Raw genomic sequence first — 22,687 nt, forward strand, 5'->3', positions numbered from 1 at the left:
ACATAACCTGTAGGGTTCAGTTTCGGCCACCTTAACTTTACCTTTCTGATACACTCTTATCTTTTTCTCACTTATACTGTGATCTTGCCGAGTTAGTTGCTTTCTCTTTGCTGTATATCTACATGTTTAAACCGACCTATTTTGCACATTTTCAAGGGTCAAATTCATTATGTGGACCGGAAGTAGGTAAAATTACGGAATCATTGGAGACGCCAGGTAAAGTGATATCAATAAACCGAAGAGTTAGCTCCATGAATACTGCGTTTCATGGCCACAAGACCGATAAGAGCTTTAAAAAACTGGCTCGGACTTTCTCATTGTGGAATGATCAAGATTCTGAGAGCTGCGAACAAGACAGCTCAATACGCAAAAATAAAATCAGATCAAAACTACTTAATTCTGCAAACAGAATGTCGGGTAGGTTCACCAATTCTTTAAAACTCCATGATAGGAAGTCACCTTTGCCAGGAGACCTGCAACTTTCTATGCTGAGGGATAGACCATTCTCCAAGTCTGGATACCTGACCGCGAATCATTATGTTTCCAACCAACCATCTATGCAGGATGATTCACTGACAAGCGAAAATAGAACAATATCAAGTGTGGGGAACAGAGTCATACGCCTTAGCGAACTTCCGCCTATGGCTTCCTTGAACAGTATTCTCACTCAAGCGATGGGAGGGCCGTTGGAGAGGGTATACTTAACCCATCCTTCGATCCCCCATCCGATTACAGAAGAGGATGTGACAAATTCTAATATATCATGGAATCATTTGACTGTTCAACTGTTTTTCGCTTCCCCTGAGAACGCTCATAAGTTTCTGAACTATGGATGCACTGGAATGTTCACCATAAATGGAGTTCATCCTCAGCTACAATGGGCAAGTAGAGTACTACAGGAAACCACGTTGCTTCCCATAATCAAAGACCATATCGCATCCAACTCTGCTAGAAGAATTTTAATCTTCAAGAACAAAACTGTCCAGACCAAAAATAAAAGTTCATCCCTCATCAAAGGGTACCCTTCACCGACTATCAACTATTCTTTCGACTTCGATATCAGGAAGATTAAGGAAAATTTGTCAAAATATGGTAACATTATTGGCATTGATCCTGTTATTTCGCAAAAATTGTGCTTCTGCGTTCATTTCTACGATATCCGCAGTGCCATCATTGTGAAACATGAAATCGATAGGGCTGATAGTGAACTAAGCGTCGAATATGAGGACTGGAATGTATGGTATGCAAAAGACCCTACTGACACGCCATATCCAGAACTTTAAGAACCACCACCTATGATCTTTGCCTCAAATGACAGGCAATTGTTTATGATACATTTGCTTATTTGACGTATGAATAAATTTAGGTCTATTGTACATGTACTTGAAAGGGTGATTGCATGTTCCTCTTTTACATTTGTTGATGTTGGAAGGGTTAACCTTATAAAAACCTGGACTCTTTGTGCCGCTCTAACTGACTCTAGTGCTTTTGTTATAGTGAATCTTCTCACCTAAAACATTCCATTTACCTGTAATCAGTTCCCTGAATCAGTGTTATTAACAGCCCCCCGCCCACGTAAAGATTGAATATGACTACAAGCGGAGTAAAGCCTTCCTAAGCGCATATATTTAAATAGCCCAGATCAATGCGTGACAGGATAACATGGACCCGATCGTTAAGCACGAGCTTGGGTCTCTAAGGATCTCTACTACTCGACAACCGACATCCTCAAAATGTTCTTTTGATTCGCAATTTCTTAGATCGGCAATACTGTTTGACATACGTCACATTATCAATTGGACACGTATGCAATTTTGAAGTTAGCTTTTTTAAGAGGTACGAACTCTGAAAACTGAAGAAGAAAAAAGGTAGCTGCACAGTTTCCAAGTGCGGAATTATAATTGCTTCGTATTTTTTCTTCCCGCGTTAATCTTTTTTATGAAGAAACACCTCATTGCTTATGTAAGAAAACGGGTGACTATATTGTAGAGGCCGTAATCCCGGGTACAAAAATTGAAAGTGCTTTCTTCTTTAAGAAACAACAAGTTATATCAAAACAGATTTCAAGTCGCTAGCGCCTCTTCACCTAAAAAAATAAGAGATATTTAATTTGTTATATTAAACTTCTGCAGGGCTAAGTTGATGAGCAAAAGTCGTTACATTTAAACATCAAACATCATAATGCCATCTAAGTTTTTATCATTCAAGAAGCACCACTACAATCACCATGATTCGGAAGGAGATCCGGAAAAATTGACAACACCCCCATTGGGGAAGCCATCAAACTTGGTATCTCGTAAGTCTTTCTTAGGAATTCCATTAGGCAAAACTCATTCATCAGAGTCATTCCATTCCGAATTTGAAGACCATTCTTCCAATCATCAAAGACCAAATTCAACTTACAATAATGACAATGAACAATCGAAATCGTCAATGGTAGAATTAAAGCGATTCTTTCGACCAACTAAGAAGCTTCAACATGCCTCAAGCTCTTCTACTACTCCCTCTAGGCCCATAACTCCATCAATTGAGAATTCCGGTGCAAAGGCTACTTTTACGCATGATTCAGACAATAATATGGTCCTTAATACTTCCAGAAAGTTTTTAGATGATCTTGAGGGATCATTAGTGAAAAAATATGGAAAGCTAGGTAAGACTCTAGGTTCTGGAGCTGGCGGTTCCGTACGTTTGCTGACAAGAGAGTCCGACGGTGTAACTTTCGCTGTAAAAGAGTTCAGACCTAGGCGACCGAACGAAAACTCCAAAGAGTATGCAAAGAAGTGCACTGCTGAGTTTTTCATTGGGTCAACTTTAAAGCATCCCAATGTGATTCAAATTTTTGATATCATTTCCGAACACAGCCACTATTACCAGGTTATGGAATATGCTCCGATTGACTTTTTTGCTGTCGTTATGTCTGGAAAAATGTCACGCTCCGAAATCAATTGTTGTTTGAAACAGATTACTTTGGGAGTCGCTTACATGCATTCTGTCGGCTTAGCACATAGGGATTTGAAATTAGACAATTGTGTGGTAACATCTGATGGCATCATAAAGTTAATCGATTTTGGATCCGCAGTCATATTTAAATACCCCTTCGAAGAGAAGCCAGTAGCGGCTCATGGAATCGTAGGATCTGACCCATATCTGGCCCCAGAAGTTCTAACCAGTACAAAATCTTATGATCCACAAGCTGTTGACGTGTGGTCTATAGCTATTATATATTGCTGCATGACGTTGAGGCGTTTTCCTTGGAAGGCTCCAAAACTAACTGACAACAGTTTCAAGCTTTACGCTATGAATGACGACGAGCCTCATGATTATGTTCAGAGTGCTTTGCACCACAAACATCTATTGCAAAAGAGGAAGCAAAAAGCTTTGGAATTACAATTGAACACAGAGTCAAATACAACCACTACTGATAAAGAGCTGGTACCATCGATAAAACATCCCAACGAAATGGCACAGCATGAGGTCAGCAAAAGTGTAGAGGGAGTCGAAGAAATAGGGCCAGCTGAACTTAGGACCAGGGAAACATTAAAGATCATCCGAGATAAGGAGAATACTGGAGCCCTGACAAAGCAGTTTGAAGATATACACATAGAAAACAACGTTCGACCCAATAGTCCTGAGGCATCTTTACCTAGACAACAAGATTCGAAACCTGAACGTCGACATGCCGGCCATACCAAGATTCATAAGCAAATACATGGTCGCTACCGACTTATGAGGCTATTACCTCATTCTGCTAGACCTATTATGTCTAGATTGTTAGAGATTGATGTTGAGAAAAGGGCAACTATAAAGGATCTTTTAGAAGATGGATGGTTCTCTGAGATTAAGTACTGTACCCAAGATGAAAGAGGAAACGTGATCTCCGCAGAGAATCATCAACATACTATTGTGCTTGGAGATGTTGATACAGCAGTGCCATCTGCATGAATAAATTGTATAGCATCTTGCTATATTTTCGTAGAACTTCTACACATGTCGATATAGAAGAGAGTTTAGAATATGTGCAGAGTTTAAATGAGTGAAGTGCTAGTAAAGTTCTACTTTTTGCCCTATCAAAAATTTTAAGATTCGCGTTGTTTTCTAAGTTTTGGTATTTTCTTCGATTCTGATATAGACTAGTTGCATGAGTGATATACTGACAAAAAAGCAAGATATCGAATTACGAAGAGCAGTCATCCAATATTTGCGTTACTTTGTTCCTGAGTTTGCTCAGGATACGGCGGTCAACACTATTTCAAGATTATTGTTAGATGCAGACCTTAATAAGTTTGATAACGAGATCCAAAGGATGATCCCTAAACAATATCTTGAAAAGAAATGGACTGCAGTTTTGCGACTTCATAGAAAGGTAGAGGAATTAGAAAGAACAATAGGTTATCAGTCAAATAAAGTTGAAATCGAACTTCAGTCGCAACCCCATTCCGATATTACATCCAATTCATTAGATAGAATAAATTGGGTACCAGGTATAGAGCCCTTCCAAAAGCTAAACATGCACAATGGCCATCCTGTAACCGCAATTGATATACACCCTTTTCAGCCAATAATGGCCACAGCTTCTCAAGATGGAACAATAGTAATATGGAACCTACTGAATCTGACAGAGCCTCAGCAGATTATTAGGAACGCTCACACAAGATCAATAAACACAATTAAATTTATGAACCAAGAAGTTATGGATGGCCATAGCACCAAGAAAAATAGACTTCTCTTGGCTACTGGATCTTCAGATCTTCTGATTAAAATTTGGGATATTGAAGATTCTGCCAATTTGAAAGCTTTGAGAACACTGACAGGCCATGAAAATATAATCTCATGTCTTTGTTTTCATCCAACAGAGCCATCTAAACTTGTCAGCTGTTCAAAAGACAAAACGACAAAGGTTTGGGACACGAGAACGGGTTCCATTGTTCTATCATTTGTAGGCCATTCTAACTGGGTTCGATCTGTTGACATCAATAGAACAGGAGAGTTTACCCTAACAAGCTCTAATGACCATAGTATCAGACTTTCCAGTTTGTTAACAGGCACTGGAATTGGACTAATGATAGGCCATGAGCAAGTAGTAGAAAAAGTAAAATTTCTACCAATGGCCTGCAATAAGTATTTGGATCATATTGCGGGGGTAAAATTTCAAAACGAATTGAAAATCAATGACGATAATTATAACAAAGTGGACTACAAGTATTGTATTTCTGGAGGAAGAGATAACTCTGTTTGTATTTGGCTTTTACCGTTACCCTTAATAAGATCTGATGGAACTATGCATCCCTCTACCAACCCAGAAGGAAAGCTGATTTTGAAGTTGACAGAGCACAAATCCTGGGTCAAAGATATAGCTATACATCCAAATAGCAGGTTTATTATTTCTGTGGGTGATGATCGAAAAATCAATATTTGGGATCTCGGTTTATTGCTGGAGTCCAACTTGTTGCAGCCCTTTCGATCAATATCAACTCAAGGGTTCCCAAGCACTCTTTGTATGGCAAAGCCAGTAATCAAAGATCAGGAATCCGACGACTTAATTTTATTGAACGAAGCTATGCGATGTTACTTGGCCGTGGGCCATTCAGACGGTACAGTGACTCTATGGAAAAAAAATATTCAAAAAGAGTACATTCTATAGAAATTTAAAGAATTGACCAGGCAATTGAGTAATCGCCCGCTTCTGAGAGATTATTCTTCATCATCTAGCAGCACGATTTTGAAAGCAAATGGCCGATAAGGCGCTCCCTCACCTTCGAAAAATTTGGACATGCTTTCAACCCAGTGTAGTCTCAGAGAATGAAGCATCGCTGAGGTACCTTCCATAACAACTAAGATACATACAGTAAGAACAAACCACATTCCAAACATGACGAAAGTAAATATGATTCCCAGCAAACCAGTCATTCCAAATGCGGAGCCTATTGTCATGGACCATAAAACCGAGGAAAGCTGAGCATGAGCTAAGGACAGAGCCCATAGTCGCAAATAAGAAGCGGTATGGGAAACACAATTTAGACAGAACTCGATAGTGTGAATCACTTGGTGAATCATTATGTCACCAAATTCATGTTCTTCATGTTCCTCGTCGTCTTGAATATTTAGTGAGGACAAAAAGTTGTTCGCTTCTTCGTCAGATGGTTCGTCACTTGAAGGAAGATGTTCATACTTTTGTTTGTGAGTGAACTTGAAATGCAAAGGTTTAAACAGCAATAGCCATGGGACACAGACTAAAGCCACCAAAAGTAGAATCACTTGAACACTAGCCTGGTTTGGATACAATTCCTCGGTAACATTTCCAGGGCTTAAAAACATTGAGATGAGCATGTTCAACAATGAAGGTGCAGGCTTTTCGATAGCAATCCAGTCCACAGTCCATTTATAGACAATACAAATGGAAAGGTAACCAAATATTCCTTGCATGAATAGTAATCCGGGAATGAAATTACCAATTATATCGACAACAGATTGAAAGTGAAGATAGTTCACCAATGAGAAAATGTAAGAATATGTCATGTGGATGAATCCCATAAGAATTGACAATTTCATTTTGTAAGAGTTAGAGAACAACAGCGCATTCTCAGTCCCGTGCCAGGCCGGATCCAATCCAATAGGGTACACACCAGTTTGGCGTCCTTCAATCGAATCGCCTTCATTCCAACGTGACGGCCAACTCCAGCCGCTCTTGAACCAGGTCATCGATATGGAGAAGATATCATTGTACAGAAAACCAGTGTACATAGAGAAAAGCCCCATCAACAACAGAATATATCGTCCAACGTAGGCCATATCGAATATTTCATCTCTTTTGATTCGGGCAATTTTTTTTTTCATTCAATACCAACGTTGCCGCGGCAAGGAACATAAGAAACCCATGACCCAAGTCTCCAAACATGATAGCAAACATAAATGGAAATGTGGCAGATGTTGGCAGGGCTGCATTAATCTCTCTATAACTTGCAACACCGTAAGCATCACACATAGATTGGAAAGCAGCAGTAAACTTATTGGTTTTGTGATAAGTTGGCGGGATCTTGGTGGTGCTTAAGGTGTTAACAATAATTGGAATGGAATACTGCACAGGGTCGTCTGCAGGCGACGAATTCGAAATTCGTTCCAGGCTGTCTTGAACTTTTTCCAAATCGAAAGTCGGAACCCAGCCTTCGGCAATTAGACATTTCCTTTGTAAATCATTGTGACAAGTGTTCATTACGTGGTAAACTGATTTTTCGATCCTAATGGCATTGGACCATCCGTGTAATTCTCGGGAAATAATAGTCAGCTCTGCGAATAAAGCTCTTTCAATCGTGCTCAGAACTGTGGCAATGTCTGCGAGTCTTTCGTGGACCTTGCCATACTGTTTTGTCCTTTGTGCTCTCTCTTGCTCTACAAAATACAAGTCTGCATCAAGTGACTCTGCTATCTTTCTAATTCTTGAAAGAATAACTTCACCATGAGCATAGATTATGAAAGCATTCTTGTCAACAAATTTCTTGCTATTTGTATCGTAGATAGGTTCTTCAATCTCTTCAAAATTCATATACAAGTTACCCCGTAGGGACCTCCAAAGTATCTGTTGCAGAACAGAATACTTTTCTCTATTGATAACACCAGTGACGTAACTGACATCGGCAAGACCTCCATTTTCCAGAAAACTGTCCGGTTGAAGTTCTCCAAACGAATCCTGGGTACCAGAGACAAGAAAAAACCCATCGCTGGCCTTTAGAACATGTTGCATTTGTTGGAGCTCCATTTTTTTCTTCTGTAAATCTTGCTGAGACTCTACCAGTTGGGACAGTCTTTCTTCCAAAAACTGGGCCCCTTCAGTTAAATCATCAATACGATCTTTAGATAAAATGGTTGTGTAATTGAAGGATTCGTCTGAATATGGGTCAGCCTTTGATTCTATGAGGTTTTCGTTTAACAGTGATTGGAAAAACCTATGCTGCCTTTCGACGTTATCAAGTTTCTTGATCTCGTCAATGAAGAAACGCTGGAACGCATTTACACTCTTATTTAGGTCCCTGAATTGGACGACCCCAAGATTACCTAGTGTGAAAATAGCCTCTCGACTTATATCGGTCGGAATGTACAGTTGAATGAGGGACATCTCAGCCGATCGAAAAATAGCTTCCTGTTCAGCCATTGTTGTCACCAAAAGCAAATGTAATAAAATATCAAAAAAGGGTAAAGGCTATATTTGCGATCCAACAACCTAAAACACTATGCTGGAATGGGTTAGATTCTTTAGCTGTTCGAACTACTAAAGTGAATGATTGATGTTCAGTTTACTTCCTAGCTCTGGCTGCAAAATGGATAAATGTGTCGGTACACTACCATCACGGATGGCTACCACTGAACTATAAAATACAGAAGGAGAAGTTACTTTTTCCAAAGTCTATACGTTTATATATTGACTATGTTTTGTGCTGTATAAATAATGGTCACCTCTTAAGCTTATCAGCCTCTTCCTCTTCATCTTCCAATTGGAATAATTCCTCGGAAACTGCAGCTTGAGACGGACCTTCGTTAGATGAAAAATTGGAAGCAACAACCGTAGAATTATCAGATTTAGGCCCTTTATGTAGTTCCTGATCAGCATCAAACTCAATGCTATCATTGTCTAACGTATCATATGATGGTGGCTCAACGTCAGGTTTATTCCTGTCTGCAAATGGATTGTCTAAGTCATCAATTTCAAATTCTTCACCAGTACCAAAAGTTGTGCCATTATTTGGGACGTCTGGACTATTTTCCTCATCAAGAACTTCATTCGGCAACTGAGAAGATACAGCTAACATGTATGAAGTGTCAGTAGGTCTCCAGATGAACGCTATGGCAAGGAAAATGACGAAATACAAAACTGAAGGCCAAAAGTCTGTAATCACTTTATCATACTTCCAAATCCTTTCAATCGATTCTATCACTGAATCTCCAAATACAAAGACTGTGGAAAACACTAAGGCCAATAGAAGCAGTACAGACGATAAGAGCATAACTCGAAATAATCGTTTATACATGTTCAACTTCACGATTTGTCTGTTGTCCGCCAAATACTTCACCGTTTTAGATAACGAGGATAATATCAAAAAATAAAATGCGGCTAAAGTACAAATTATTGGAATTGTCAACAGCAAGATCCAGATGGCACCAGAATCTCCTTTGTAAGCAGTTGTTGCGGAATTTGGCTGAGATTGTGACCTGAAGTACGAAAAAGTGATGAACATGGAGCTAAAAACAAAATTCACACCGGTAAGGATTTTGCATTTCAACATCAAGCTCTTATTCAATTTGGGATATACAACTCCGTACCCTAGGGAGATGATCAACAACAAAAACAGAGAAAAGGACAGCTTAAAAGCATTCAACAATGAAACTATAGTAATGTAAAACTTGATTCCTCCAGGCAAAGGATATTTCTTATTGTTGTTCCGAATTTCATATAACGACCAGATGAGAATTGTTTCCACTGTTAGGAAGGCAAAAAAACCTGCTAGATACTTCTGTAGCAACAGCAACTCGGCTCGGTGTTTGTAAACATGGAACAGATAGACGCTAAAAAAGACAGCATAAACCACGGCGAGCAGGCCATATAGTGGAAGTTTTGGAATTTCAGATGCTGCCAAAGAACCAAAAGAGTTTTGGAAGTTGACCTTGATCTTATAAGAGTTGAACATGCTACCACCTGTTGAAGCTTGTGCTGGAGAATAAGTTGCCACGCAGTAGTATCCGGTGTTGACAATATTATACGCTACATCATTATCTCCCAGATCAGTCAATTTAATTATCAAAATTTTGGATTTAGAATTATCCGAGTCATCACCGGTCAAGAAGTTGTTCAATTCGTCCTCGGTGCAAGCTCCGATATTGACCATTTCTTGATCGCAAACGTATCGAATACGCCCGGTATTATCAATCTTTCCTAGCAATGGAAGATCTCTGTACTCAAATATCAAAACACTTACATCAGCTGCAGTAGTTGCACTGTGTTCTCCATTGTATTTGAACTGTTCCAGATCGAGTTTGATGTAAGGGTCGATCTTCCCAGACCAGTCCCTTTTGTTATACATTCCACTGCAATATTGCGAATTCGTCTGGGTAATAAATGCCTTTTGGCAAAACACTACGTTTATAAAAAAGAGGCTCTGAACTATAATTTTGATGTTCATGATAATGTGTTGATTGAGGCAGCAGCGTAAGTGGAGTATCCAGATGATGTATCTAGGGAGATTATTTCCCTTCTATTCGAGGGCATCAGGAGCGCCGCCATTCCAGGCTTTGTTTCCCCAAAAATAACAACTCAGTTTGCCCGAGGGCCACGAGCAAACTGGAGTTCCAAAAAATTTTGCTCCAAACTCTTTATTTAGCAGTCTCTGCATCCTGATTGTAATGAATTCCGATCACTGAGAATACAACAATTCCAATTCAGTCTGTTCGTTGATTTCACGTACTGCTACTTACTTTTCTACCACTTGCGCGACCAAGTAAACTTTTCACAAGATCCTTTCTACTACGGATTCCTGTGAGATTCAACCAAATATGTTTTCCAAAGTTAGAACTTCCCCTATACTAGAGCCATATGGTTTGAATATAAAAGTAAGATTTTTGTCATCTTTATCAGACTATAATACGAAAAAGATGATGAGAAAATATAAAGTCGACTCTATTGTTCACGGGTTCAAGGTGAGTCGAGTTTTACCCGTGCCAGAACTAGCATTGACAGCGGTTGAATTAGTCCATCAAAGGACCGGTTGTAAGCATCTTCATATTGACAAGGAAGACAGAAACAATACATTTAGTATCATTTTTAAGACCAACCCTCCAGATCATACTGGTGTTCCCCATATATTAGAACATACAACTCTATGTGGGTCCGTAAACTATCCTGTTAGAGATCCCTTTTTTAAAATGTTAAATAGGAGTCTTTCCAATTTTATGAATGCAATGACAGCCCACGATCATACTTTGTATCCGTTTTGTACAACCAACAAAGCAGATTTTGAAAACTTGATGGATGTGTACTTAGATAGTACTTTAAAGCCTCTTCTACTCGAGGAAGACTTTCTTCAAGAAGGCTGGAGACTTGAAAATGAGACAACAGAAGATCAGAGCAGCCCTTTGATATTCAAAGGTGTCGTTTACAACGAGATGAAAGGTCAAATGAGTGACTCTTCGTACTTTTTCTGGATCAACTTTCAAAATGCCATTTACCCATCGTTGCAAAATTCAGGAGGAGATCCGAAATTTATTACAGATTTAAAGTATCCGGATCTTGTAGAGTTTCATAGCAAAAATTACCATCCGTCTAACGCCAAAATTTATACCTATGGCAATTTCCCATTGACAGATCATTTGGCCAAGATAGACGCGGCATTCACTGGATTCGGAAGACGAGGTCACAAAAGTGATGTGAAGGTACCCATTGATTTAAATACTGTCAAGGAAATCGTTACGGAAGGACCAATTGATACTATGGTGGATGTCAATAAACAATTCAAAACTTCCTTGTCATGGTATGTCGGGAGACCCTCTGACATATACGAAACCTTTTTATTGAGAATACTCTCTAGCCTTATCATTGATGGCCATTCATCTATTTTGCATCAGAAGCTAATTGAAACAGGTTTGGCTTCTGATTTTTCTATCAACACAGGTTTGGAAAGCATGTCCAGTCAGAATATTTTCACACTAGGGTTATCGGGCATTGCTGAAGAAACTTCAATTAAGCTGCAATCATTACTCTTCGATATATTGCAGGAAATCAAGGAGAAAGGAATCTCAGATAAACGCATTAAGGCTATTATACACCAGCTAGAGTTAACTAAAAAGGTTCACACCCCAGACTTTGGTATGAATGTGCTTCATTCATTGATTCCTGGATGGGTAAACAATGTTGATCCTTTTGAACAACTTGAATGGAATAAATTAATACTGAATTTCAACAACGATTACGAAATGAAGGGCAAGAAACTATTTACTGATCTACTGGACAAGTATCTGATTGGTAAGCCCTATCTAAAATTCACAATGAAGCCGTTTAAACAATTATCTTATGATATTGAGAAGGAAGAGAGTGAACGATTACAGGCACATGTGGATAAACTGGATGACGAAGATAAGAGTCTCATTTTTCAGAGAGGGATGAACCTTTTAAAGATACAAAATGCCGAAGAAGACGTTTCTTGTTTACCAACTTTAACAACTGAAGACATTCCAAGGTATGGTCAAACTCAAGAAATTTTTCAGACTTCGTATAATGGTAGTCAGCTTTTCAAGAGAGTGAGCAACAAAACAAACGGATTAACATATTTTAGACTGCAAAAACAACTGAACGTCAATATATCACGGGAGCTGCTGAAATTCTTACCACTTTTTAGTGATTGCTTCACATATTTGGGTACCAAATCTCAAGAAATGCATGAAATTGAAGAAGAAATAAAACTATACACAGGGGGTCTTACGTCTGGCATCTCTATAAATGCATCGCCATACGATCTAGAAGAACCTGTCTTAAATTTTGGAATCAGTGGGATGTCAATGGACCAAAACTTTCACAAGGTAATCCAAGTATGGAAGAAGTTGCTTTTAGATACAAATTTCCGCAATGAACGAAAATTGTCCTCGTTGATTCGGAACTTAGCATCTGATAACATGAGCTTATTGGTGAGTAATGGACATTTATACGCCCGCAGTGTGAGTAGCAGTAAAATATCACCCGTTAAGCAAATAGATGAACTTCTAAATGGAGTAGAACAAATCCGGTTTTTGAACCAACTTAATGAATGGGACACGCAGGGAGTCTTGAAAGATAAGGTCATTCCTCAACTAGAAAGATTGCAGCGAGTTGTTGTTAATGGATTCAATATGGATCAGTTTAAAGTATCTCTTCTCTCTAGCAAGGAGGGTATTACTAATGCAGAATCTCAGATCAAGCAGTTACTCGACATGCTAAACTCTTCAAATTCTACCAATGAAGAATTTGAAGTGAGACATTCAAATCAGAAGCTTGTTCCAGCACTTAAAACATATATTTCGGTTCCATCTCAGGTTGCTTTCTCCTCGCTCTCTCTAACTGGTGTTCCTTACGTTAACGAAGATGGTGCTGCGTTGCAAATATTATCTCAACTCTTCACTTTTAAACATTTGCACAAAGAAATTAGGGAAAAGGAGGTGCTTATGGAGGCGGATCAGGATATGATGGTCTGAACGGAGTATTCCATTATTACTCGTACAGGGATCCAAATCCAGTGGAATCGTTAGCAACCTTTGAAGGTTCACCACACTGGCTACTTGAGAATATCGTTAGTGACCATATTACAGAACAGGATCTGGATCAGGCTAAATTGACTATCTTCCAGCGTGTTGATGCTCCTCAGTCTTTGAAAGATGAAGGCCAACTTTGTTTCAGCTACGGTATTGATGAAGATATGAAGCAAGTTAAAAGACAACAATTACTAGACGTGGAATTGAGCGATATTCAAAGAGTAGCCGAGAAATACCTTGTGAATAGCGCACAAGGCCTAACTGTTATAGGAGGAGATGGCCATATAAACGAAAATGAAGGATGGGAAACTATTAGTATGTAAATAGCATCAAGCAAAAGTCTACACTCTCAATCAAGGATAGGGCATCGTAGCTCAAAATAGTAATGTTAGGATGCGTATTATAAAAAGGGATATAAATAATTGTTGTGGAAGCAAACCAACTTCTAATCAAATGACAGATAAAACTGAAGAACAAGGTTCAAAGCTCCCAAATGATCAGGATGATACCACAGTCATGCTAGGAGATAAGAAGGTTTCTTTGTCAAAGATTAATCGCCCTCACCATGCCATTCCCAGGCCAATCCGTCCTGGAGTGTTAGTTGGTGGACAGCATAGGCCTACTATTGAGGATATACTTATGAAAAAGAATGAGGAGGAGTCACAAGTGGTAACTGAAACCCGTGGTACGAATGATCAAGATGGGGGGAAACAAAAAAGAACAAATTAACATGTTTAATCACTAACATAATTTACAAACAGTAAAGCAAATTGAAAGAGGACCGGAACCAACAAGTTAACTTTGCAATGAAATCAATCTCTAGTGGGCAGATATATTTATAATTGATGAACTATTAATGATTTTAAATGTAGATTGCACCATAACAATAAGCAAACCATTTTCATGGTTTCTTGGACTCATCTGCTGAGTGCACCGCGCGTTTTTGCATTTTGAACTCATTCTAGAAACCTGTATGCACAAACATTTCCGTCGACAATGTCCATTCTCCCTAAAAGGTGGGTAAGACAGCTTATATATATCTTGCTTCTTCTGCCTACTGTTTTAGTGGGGATAGATGTGTTGTTCTTAAGGCTTTTTCCCAATAGTGTACACTTTGTTCTTCCAGTTAATAGGCACAAAGCTGTCATAACTCAATTGGCGTTCAGGGAGTGTTATTCCAGTGTTTTTTGTCAACCAAAACCTGGATTCATGAGACTGGAAAAGGATTTGTTTCTGAACAAAAATTGGATAGGGCAGATATTTGTGGAATACCAGCAAAGCTCGTGGAATGACCTTACTGGTGATCAACTTGTTGTACTGGACTTGGCTGTCTCCAATATAGAAGAGGATTCTAAAGTCGCTGGTAATGGAATGAATTTGTATCCAATTCGAATACTGAATGATCTCCAAGGTATTAGTGGACGAAAATTTATATCCAAAATTGTAGGAGACGATGGAAAGGAAGAAGAAGTAGTATATAAAATACCCAGTGCTAAGCAAATAAAAGAAAAAGGATGGGAAAAGCTTGATTATGGGTTATGGGTAAAGTATGGGCCTTTTGATGAATTTCAGGCATTAACAGACATTGATGTCCTTTATGGATTTGAAGCCAAGGAAGTTAGACACAAGTGGATTAAATTACCAAATCCTCTCTTACTGAACCGCGTCCCTGTCTTTTTGTCATTTCGCAGGAAAGGTGAGAAACAATCAAGCAAACCAAAGCTGAAGATAAATTCTCAGGGTAAATTCAAGATTCTTCAAGTTGCTGACTTACATTTTAGTACATTAAATGGAACATGCCAAGATCCAGAACCACCGTTAAAGCCAAACGAATCTTGCTTTGCAGATGCGAGGACACTTAGATTTTTGAATAAGGTTCTAGACATTGAGAATCCAGATCTAGTAGTATTAACTGGTGACCAAATTTACGGAGATAGAGCTCCTGACTCCCAAACCGCCATGTTTAAGGCCTTAGAGCCGTTTATTTCAAGGAAAATACCATACGCGCTCATTTTGGGAAATCATGACGATGAAGGATCTTTGAGCCGTGACCAACTAATGGAAATTGTTGAGCAGTTGCCTTATTCACTATCAGAGAAAGGTCCAGCGGAAATCGATGGAGTTGGGAATTTCTACGTTCCTGTTTATGGATCGAGGTCGTCGAACGTGGCAATGTCACTTTATTTTCTGGATACTCATAAATACTCAAAACAAAAAAAAGTTTACCCTGGATACGACTGGATCAAAGAGAATCAACTAGAATGGCTTAGCAAGGCGCACATTCCTTACTTGGAAGATATTGAAAATTACTCTCATATCCACTTGTCCATGGGTTTCTTTCACATTCCACTTCCAGAATACAGAGATTTCCATGAAAAGCATGTGGGATCTTACAAAGAGGGGGTGATGGCGCCCACTTTCAACTCGCATGCCCGAAACGTTTTTGGTAAATTAGGAGTGGGAGTCATCAGTGTAGGACACGATCATTGCAATGACTACTGCCTGTTCGATGAAGAAAATGAAGAAGGTGATAAAACGGGAAATATGTGGCTATGCTATGGTGGAGCGGCCGGTGAGGGAGGATATGGTGGTTACGGAGGAACAACCAGAAGATTAAGACTTTTCTCAGTAGATTCCCAATCAAACGACATTTCTACGTGGAAAAGATTAGAATCTTCACCTGATGATATTTTTGATAAGCAAATACTAGTGAAAAACGGGGTTACAGTTTGGGAATGATGGGACGGAAGTGATTTCGTCGGTCCCGATCTATCACGATTGCAACAAACATCGCGAATATCTTGTATGTAGATAAACTTGTACGTTTATTGTCAGACTCTATGTATCATGCCTCTTGAGTACGACCTCTTGGCCGATAACACTATTAACAAGTCATGTCTAGAGTACCTTTTGATAGAAACAGCCTCAATAAGCCATGAGGCTACTGTACAAGTTTGCGACAATGAAAATGTAAGAGACCACGAGCAGGCGACAGCATCAGCGGAAGGAAACTTAACAGAGGAGATTGGATATAATATCGGATTGAAACTAGTCGATTATTTGTTATATCTTCAAAAGGGAAAAAACGGGACAGGGACCCCAAAATTCGACCAAGTTGTTAACATAATGAAATTTGTTTGTAAGAATGTTTGGGAATCTCTATTTGGAAGGCAGATTGATAATTTGAGAACCAATCATAGAGGCACATATGTTTTAGTAGATCGTTCTTTCACAATGATATCACGGTTAGATAGTCCTTTAGGGGTTCAGGATACCCTAAATCAAACTAGAAAACATTATCTTTGGTATCCGTGCGGGATAATTCGGGGATTGTTAGAGAGTTTGGATATTGATTCTACAGTTCAAGCAGAGGTTACCGAGTTTCCTTCGGTCTCTTTTCATATCCAAACAAGTAAATAGCACTAAGTAATCTACGAAAGATTTTGGGTGACATTTTCAGCCAGAGACACACTGAATCTGATAAGCTTGTAAGAGGTGAGATTTGGTTCGTTTGATTTGCTAAGATTGGAGTTAAGAACTCATTAGAACTATTTTTTATTTATGGTGCACGGATGCAATTATTGTCATACAAAATGCATCAAAAACATTTGTAACTTTATTACTCTTACAACTTTCAGCACTGAGTACGAGATGAAGAAGCTAACTTTTGTTACTGGAAATTTGAATAAACTGAAGGAGTTTATCGCCATACTTAACGATGGTGAGCAAACGAATGTTGTTGGGGACTATGAGATTGTGAGTCAATCGGTTGATCTTCCAGAGCTTCAAGGATCTATTGACACGGTAGTAATACATAAGGCAAGATCAGCAGCGGACTTAATAGGTGGTCCTGTGATTGTCGAAGACACATGTTTGGGATTTGATGCGTTAAATGGCCTTCCAGGACCGTATATTAAGTGGTTTCTCAAATCTATTGGATTGGAGGGATTGAACAAGATGCTTGCAGGTTTTGAAAACAAATCTGCTAAGGCTTATTGTACCTTTGGCTATTGCGAAGGCCCAGGAAAGACTGTGAGTCTATTTCAAGGAATCACGGAAGGAAGAATAGTACCTCCTCGTGGCCCGACAAACTTTGGGTGGGATCCAATATTTCAACCTTTAGGATTCAATCAGACATTTGCTGAGATGGATAATGCGACCAAGAACTCAATTAGTCATAGATTCAAGGCTGTAGAGAAACTGAAGTTTTTCCTGTTGAAAAGCTAAGTAATATTTAAACCAAGTTTGTAAAGCAAATTAAAACATCATAACACCATGCAGTATGACGTAATTGATTCAAAGGCTGTATATTTCATATCTATCCTAGCACCCAAGATACTTTCTTTCCTACTACACCTAAATTGTGTTTATTTCCTGTCGTGCTGTATCCTTTTTTTTCAACATTGAGCAGATAGTTAGACTAAAGATGGAGGATATTGAAATCCCTGCAAGTGGTCCCCTCGTGGGAAAAAAGCTACTTTACTTCACTTCAATATTTGTTAGTATCGGAGTATTTCTTTTCGGGTACGATCAAGGAGTTATGAGTGGTATTATAACCGGCGCTCATTTTAAGAACCAATTCAACAATCCTTCAAGTCTCCTCATAGGTACCACAGTGGCAATTTTAGAGATTGGTGCTTTGGCTAGTTCGCTAATGGTTGGCACCATTGGCGATATCATTGGACGAAGACGCACAATCAGATATGGTGCCTTCACGTTCGTATTTGGGGGATTACTACAAACTATTTCAAACACAATATCAGTTTTAATTATCGGAAGGCTTATAACTGGTGTAGGAGTGGGCCTTTTATCTACCACTGTTCCCATTTATCAGACAGAGATATCACCTCCTCACAACAGGGGAAAGCTTGCATGCGTTCAATTCACTGGAAACATATTTGGCTATGCTAGTTCCGTCTGGGTAGATTATGCATGTTCGTACATTGAAAACAATTTTGCTTGGAGAATCCCTCTGTTTTTGCAATGTGTTATAGGCACATTATTGTTTCTTGGATCGTTTATTATAGTTGAAACACCAAGATGGTTGTTAGCCCATGGTCATGATGCTGAGGGGATAGTAGTTATTGCTGATCTTTACACAGATGGAAACGTTCGGGATGAGAAAGCTGTTAATGAATTCAAGAGCATCAAAGAAAATGTGCTAATTGATCGCTTAGAAGGCGAAAAATCTTATTCCGAAATGTTTCGTAGGTACCCGAAAAGGCTATTTGTTGCCATGTCAGCTCTTGCATTTGCCCAGCTCAATGGAATCAACGTGATTTCTTATTATGCCCCCTTAGTGTTTGAACAGGCAGGCTGGGTTGGAAGAGATGCAATTCTCATGACCGGCATCAATGCAATCATCTATATTCTCAGCACCCTACCTCCGTGGATACTTATTGACTCCTGGGGGCGTAAGCCAATATTGATTTCCGGAGGCCTTACTATGGGGGTGTCAATGGTTTTGGTGTCTTATGCCATGTTTCTCGATATCCCAAATACACCTGCATTGGTTGTACTTTTCATCATATCAGCAAATTCTTCTTTTGCTTATAGTTGGGGCCCCATACCCTGGCTTTTTCCCGGAGAAGTGTTGCCTTTGTCGGTCAGATCCAAGGGTGCTTCGTTATCCACAGCAACGAACTGGCTGTGTAACTTCATGGTGGGTGAGCTTTCTCCGATTTTGCTGGAGAAAATACAGTGGAGATTATATCTTATTCATGGATCATCATGTATGCTATCGGCTCTAGTGGTATGGATCCTGTATCCGGAAACAAGTGGCGTCACGCTAGAGGACATGGACTCAGTTTTTGATGATGCTTCATCAATCATGTCCAGTGTGCACTCACGCTCAAACTATGGTGCTGTTTTGGACGATAATGTTTCCTCAAGATCCTTTGTCTCTCTGGCACAACAAGCAAGAAACCAGCCATCACTTTCAACGGAACTTAATTACTCCAGTAACCCAAATATAAAGGCTGGTGCTCCTTTTATCTTACCTCAAGATTTAGAGCCTCCATCATCTCAAGAGATTACCGCCTATAGAAGCAGAGATAATAACAGTTTGCGAGGCAGCATTCGTAGAGGCAGTGAATCAGTTACGTCTCTATTTAAGTAAGTTTGACAAAGTAAACGAAATAAGAACACAACTGCTTTCGATGAATGGAACCGCCAGTGAAACAGCTTTTCAAGTACTCTTAAAGGGGGCGCTTGTATTAGTTTACTTTATGCAAAAATCTATAAATCTGGTATTCTTCTGTAACAAGCAATGAATTTACTACCTTTATTCCTCTCAACTTTTTTCCCTTCTTCAGTAGAGTGGGTCATGATTTGTACGCACTTGTCTTCTTTTTCTTCTAGCTCAGTAAGTCTTTCAAAAAGAGGGTGTTCATTCAGATGCGACTTCATCCACTCATGCAAATCTAAAACATCAGATATAGTGTAAATAATGCCACCCACTCTAAGAACATATGCATACTCTGACAGTAATGTGTTAGTTATGATTCGTGCTTTGTGTTTCCGTTGCTTGAAATGAGGATCTGGAAAGCAAAAAAACATCTTTTTCAACTGAGACTTTTCAAAAAAATTGGGCAGAAACTTCATAGCATTGCCTCTAATAACATTTATATTAGAGTACTTCCCGGTTCCTTTATGCTGTGCTCTTAGAGCGATAATTTTGTCTTCTACATAATTTGTCACCTGCACACGTATTTCCATTCCGAGTATTAGCGTTTCTGGAAACTCAGGAGATAGATCAACCAGTAGGCCACCAAATCCACAACCAATGTCTGCAATTTCAACTCTCTTATCAGTAGGAAGCGTACCAGAATCCTTACTAATAAAGTCAGGATAAAACCGAGCCCAGTCCATGTGCCTCGGGCTTTTTGGATACTCTAATTGATGGTCTGAAAAAGGGTTAGAGTGTGCTCTCTGTCTGTAGAATCTTTTTTTTGGAAGTTCTGTTACCCCCTTGTCGATCTCTTTTTCTAACTCTTTGTCATCAATTCTAACATGTTTCAGAACTTTTCGTTTTTGCTCCTTTTCTTTTCGGTAAAGCAATCGCTTGCGGGTCTCCTCACTTATGTAAATATCGTCCAACGAAGCTGTGTTAGACCTCTTGCTCTTCTTTGATTCCTGTATATCTGAAGACATTCTTCGTTGGGATGGTTCTAGTCAAAACGAAAAAATGCTGAGAAAGACAAAAAAAAAAAAAATAATACATCACGTGACACTAGTTCTTCGTTACTATTTAATACATGCGCATAATCGTATTTACAAGCCACTACTATTATTCTTGCTGTTAGAGTTTAAACCGTCAAGGTAAGCTCCCAATGTAAAATATAGGTGGTGAGGTGAAGCTTCTAAGGTTCTCACTAATCCAGCACCCCCAAGCATTGTGAGGATTCCAACTAATTGACCTTGCATCTCTTCTTTCGTGGGAAGATCCTTGAATTGGTTAAGTTCCATTGAATTGTAGATGTTGTTGTCTATCTTGGCGCCTACAATGAAAAGTTTCTCATTAGCTGCTTTCAAAATTTTGATCACCTTCTTAACAACATCGGGTCTACAATCTTTAATAGTTACGATTGCGGTAGGACCCTTCAGCAGAGCTTCCAGGGGGTGACGATTATTACTAGCCTTGATCCACCTTTGTGCTTCTTTACTTGCAGGGTCTGCGTGAGATTCAGCACGAAGGAATACTTTGAACAAATTATTTCTGATAAATGTTAGTTTTCCTCCCGACTCTTGAATACTATGACGATATTTTAAATCTGATTTTGTCAGGTTATTACGATGTAAAAACAAAACAATGTTACTTTCAGAGTAGAGTTGCTTGTACTGGTCAATTAGAAACGTTTTCCGAGATTCGAAAGGTTTGACCAAGTTTCTCTCCTGTGATACATGACGATGCTGAAATTGATATCTAGTTGAGCAAAAAGCTCTCAGAGTGATTTTCCTTGATAACTGACTGACCTCGTTAAGTGTGATAGGTTTTGAAATTTTCAACATCTTGCTATGAAAGTTTTAACTAAAGCTTTGACTCCCCAAACTGTTACAATCAAGATCAAATTTTTAAGTGAGTGAAGCACGACCCCATGTTTTCTGAAATATTATCAACCTCGCAGGAAGTGTTTACTTTTAAACGTGCATTTCTGTAAACACCTGAATCGAGTTGGGGTCAATTCAGTTGTTTACCCGCTAGAAGACCCATTACTGATTCTGAATGAGATAGAATAGAGAAAATATGTCCACTTCGAAGAAGGAAAAATCTGAAAAGGAAGCGGAACAACTTTCCATTTTCGATATATTCCTGTGTTTGCCTTACCGTATCATTGCTCTCCTGAATATGGGACTTTGGTTATGGTATTTCTGTGTAAGGGTATGTCTTAGTCATAATATTGATATATTCCAAGTCCTTAAACTTCAAGTCAGCCAACAAGATCTTTTGAAGATCCAATCACGAACCTTAGATTTTACTTTATCGATAACAGCAGTATCGTTTTGTTCAGTAGCTGGGTGTATTCTTTTCAATATTCAGGGATACCAGTGGAAAGCCATTGAGTTCATCCCATTAATAGTGATACTTTACATCATCCTCAGGTTGTTTTACGGAAGGTCTCCCAATAAAAGACGTCTAACCCAAACGGTACGAAGAATACTAATTGGGAATATAGACATGGATTTTCGAAGTAATGATATTTTATTAACCGATACGCTGACCTCTTATTCTAAAGTCATGCTAGATTTTATCATTTACTTGCTTTCTCTACGCCGAGGATCAGTTTTACCCAACATAGAAACGCAGACTGTATCCATAAACAGAGATATAAACGCTGTGCTAGAAATGGCTATTATATCTTATCCGATTTTAATTCGATTCAATCAATGCTTGAGTGAGTATCATTTTTCAGGAAATAGGAATAAGCTACATTTGTACAACAGCATTAAGTATTGTACCGGCTTATTACCTCTGTTGATCAGAATCTACCTTCAGGCTTCAACTCCCCATAATAAATTGCAGACAATAATAACACACCTTTGGTACTTATCGCTATTCATACACTCACTATTTGGGCTTATCTGGGATATCTCTATTGACTGGAACTTCCAAATGTTTTCGACCACACTATCGGGCCAGTCAGAGCTATTGCGTACTAAGCTAATGTTCAATGTCAAATTATATTACTATCTGGCCATCATTATAGATACATGCCTTAGATTTGTATGGATTGGAAGGTTCAACGGCTATCTGAACCATCACCTATTTCAGCGAGAATCTGGTTACTTTCTTTTACAGTGCTTAGAAATATTTCGAAGATGGGTTTGGCTATTTATTAAAGTTGAAACAGAGTTCCTCAAAACTATGAACGCAGATGTCGAAAATACCTACGAAATGGGTGACATTAAATACACCTAACCAGGA

The 22,687-nt window shown here is 39.0% G+C and overlaps 12 protein-coding genes across 12 annotated transcripts; 8 read left to right on the forward strand and 4 right to left on the reverse strand.

Annotated features, from left to right (window-relative positions):
• Positions 1–122: 122 nt before the first annotated feature.
• On the forward strand, positions 123–1,283 carry PAS_chr3_1089 (Sporulation specific protein that localizes to the spore wall; the record flags this gene model as incomplete). Its single annotated transcript, XM_002493291.1, has 1 exon — positions 123–1,283. The coding sequence occupies one exon, from the start codon at positions 123–125 to the stop codon at positions 1,281–1,283; it is 1,161 nt and encodes a 386-aa protein (XP_002493336.1).
• Positions 1,284–2,181: 898 nt separating this feature from the next.
• Positions 2,182–3,942, forward strand: PAS_chr3_1091 (Protein kinase implicated in activation of the plasma membrane H(+)-ATPase Pma1p; the record flags this gene model as incomplete). The annotated part of the gene is made up of 1 exon (XM_002493292.1): positions 2,182–3,942. One exon carries the CDS (start codon positions 2,182–2,184, stop codon positions 3,940–3,942), a length of 1,761 nt encoding a protein of 586 aa, XP_002493337.1.
• Positions 3,943–4,138: 196 nt separating this feature from the next.
• Positions 4,139–5,641, forward strand: PAS_chr3_1092 (Protein involved in nuclear migration, part of the dynein/dynactin pathway; the record flags this gene model as incomplete). The annotated part of the gene is made up of 1 exon (XM_002493293.1): positions 4,139–5,641. The coding sequence occupies one exon, from the start codon at positions 4,139–4,141 to the stop codon at positions 5,639–5,641; it is 1,503 nt and encodes a 500-aa protein (XP_002493338.1).
• Positions 5,642–5,691: 50 nt separating this feature from the next.
• On the reverse strand, positions 5,692–8,146 carry PAS_chr3_1093 (Subunit a of vacuolar-ATPase V0 domain, one of two isoforms (Vph1p and Stv1p); the record flags this gene model as incomplete). Its single annotated transcript, XM_002493294.1, has 2 exons — positions 5,692–6,805; positions 6,846–8,146. The coding sequence occupies 2 exons, from the start codon at positions 8,144–8,146 to the stop codon at positions 5,692–5,694; spliced, it is 2,415 nt and encodes an 804-aa protein (XP_002493339.1).
• Positions 8,147–8,444: 298 nt separating this feature from the next.
• On the reverse strand, positions 8,445–10,169 carry PAS_chr3_1095 (uncharacterized protein; the record flags this gene model as incomplete). The annotated part of the gene is made up of 1 exon (XM_002493295.1): positions 8,445–10,169. The coding sequence occupies one exon, from the start codon at positions 10,167–10,169 to the stop codon at positions 8,445–8,447; it is 1,725 nt and encodes a 574-aa protein (XP_002493340.1).
• A 4,090-nt stretch (positions 10,170–14,259) lies between these two features.
• Positions 14,260–16,002, forward strand: PAS_chr3_1097 (Phosphoesterase involved in downregulation of the unfolded protein response; the record flags this gene model as incomplete). Its single annotated transcript, XM_002493296.1, has 1 exon — positions 14,260–16,002. One exon carries the CDS (start codon positions 14,260–14,262, stop codon positions 16,000–16,002), a length of 1,743 nt encoding a protein of 580 aa, XP_002493341.1.
• Positions 16,003–16,110: 108 nt separating this feature from the next.
• On the forward strand, positions 16,111–16,683 carry PAS_chr3_1098 (One of 10 subunits of the transport protein particle (TRAPP) complex of the cis-Golgi; the record flags this gene model as incomplete). Its single annotated transcript, XM_002493297.1, has 1 exon — positions 16,111–16,683. One exon carries the CDS (start codon positions 16,111–16,113, stop codon positions 16,681–16,683), a length of 573 nt encoding a protein of 190 aa, XP_002493342.1.
• Positions 16,684–16,824: 141 nt separating this feature from the next.
• Positions 16,825–17,490, forward strand: PAS_chr3_1255 (uncharacterized protein; the record flags this gene model as incomplete). Its single annotated transcript, XM_002493298.1, has 1 exon — positions 16,825–17,490. One exon carries the CDS (start codon positions 16,825–16,827, stop codon positions 17,488–17,490), a length of 666 nt encoding a protein of 221 aa, XP_002493343.1.
• Positions 17,491–17,689: 199 nt separating this feature from the next.
• Positions 17,690–19,381, forward strand: PAS_chr3_1099 (Glycerol proton symporter of the plasma membrane, subject to glucose-induced inactivation; the record flags this gene model as incomplete). Its single annotated transcript, XM_002493299.1, has 1 exon — positions 17,690–19,381. The coding sequence occupies one exon, from the start codon at positions 17,690–17,692 to the stop codon at positions 19,379–19,381; it is 1,692 nt and encodes a 563-aa protein (XP_002493344.1).
• A 119-nt stretch (positions 19,382–19,500) lies between these two features.
• On the reverse strand, positions 19,501–20,415 carry PAS_chr3_1100 (Subunit of a tRNA methyltransferase complex composed of Trm8p and Trm82p; the record flags this gene model as incomplete). Its single annotated transcript, XM_002493300.1, has 1 exon — positions 19,501–20,415. The coding sequence occupies one exon, from the start codon at positions 20,413–20,415 to the stop codon at positions 19,501–19,503; it is 915 nt and encodes a 304-aa protein (XP_002493345.1).
• A 120-nt stretch (positions 20,416–20,535) lies between these two features.
• On the reverse strand, positions 20,536–21,273 carry PAS_chr3_1101 (Mitochondrial ribosomal protein of the large subunit; the record flags this gene model as incomplete). Its single annotated transcript, XM_002493301.1, has 1 exon — positions 20,536–21,273. One exon carries the CDS (start codon positions 21,271–21,273, stop codon positions 20,536–20,538), a length of 738 nt encoding a protein of 245 aa, XP_002493346.1.
• A 235-nt stretch (positions 21,274–21,508) lies between these two features.
• Positions 21,509–22,681, forward strand: PAS_chr3_1102 (uncharacterized protein; the record flags this gene model as incomplete). Its single annotated transcript, XM_002493302.1, has 1 exon — positions 21,509–22,681. One exon carries the CDS (start codon positions 21,509–21,511, stop codon positions 22,679–22,681), a length of 1,173 nt encoding a protein of 390 aa, XP_002493347.1.
• Between the last annotated feature and the right edge of the window lie 6 nt (positions 22,682–22,687).

Source organism: Komagataella phaffii, chromosome 3, assembly GCF_000027005.1.
Source record: "Komagataella phaffii GS115 chromosome 3, complete sequence".
NCBI classification, from domain to species: Eukaryota; Fungi; Ascomycota; class Pichiomycetes; order Pichiales; family Pichiaceae; genus Komagataella; species Komagataella phaffii.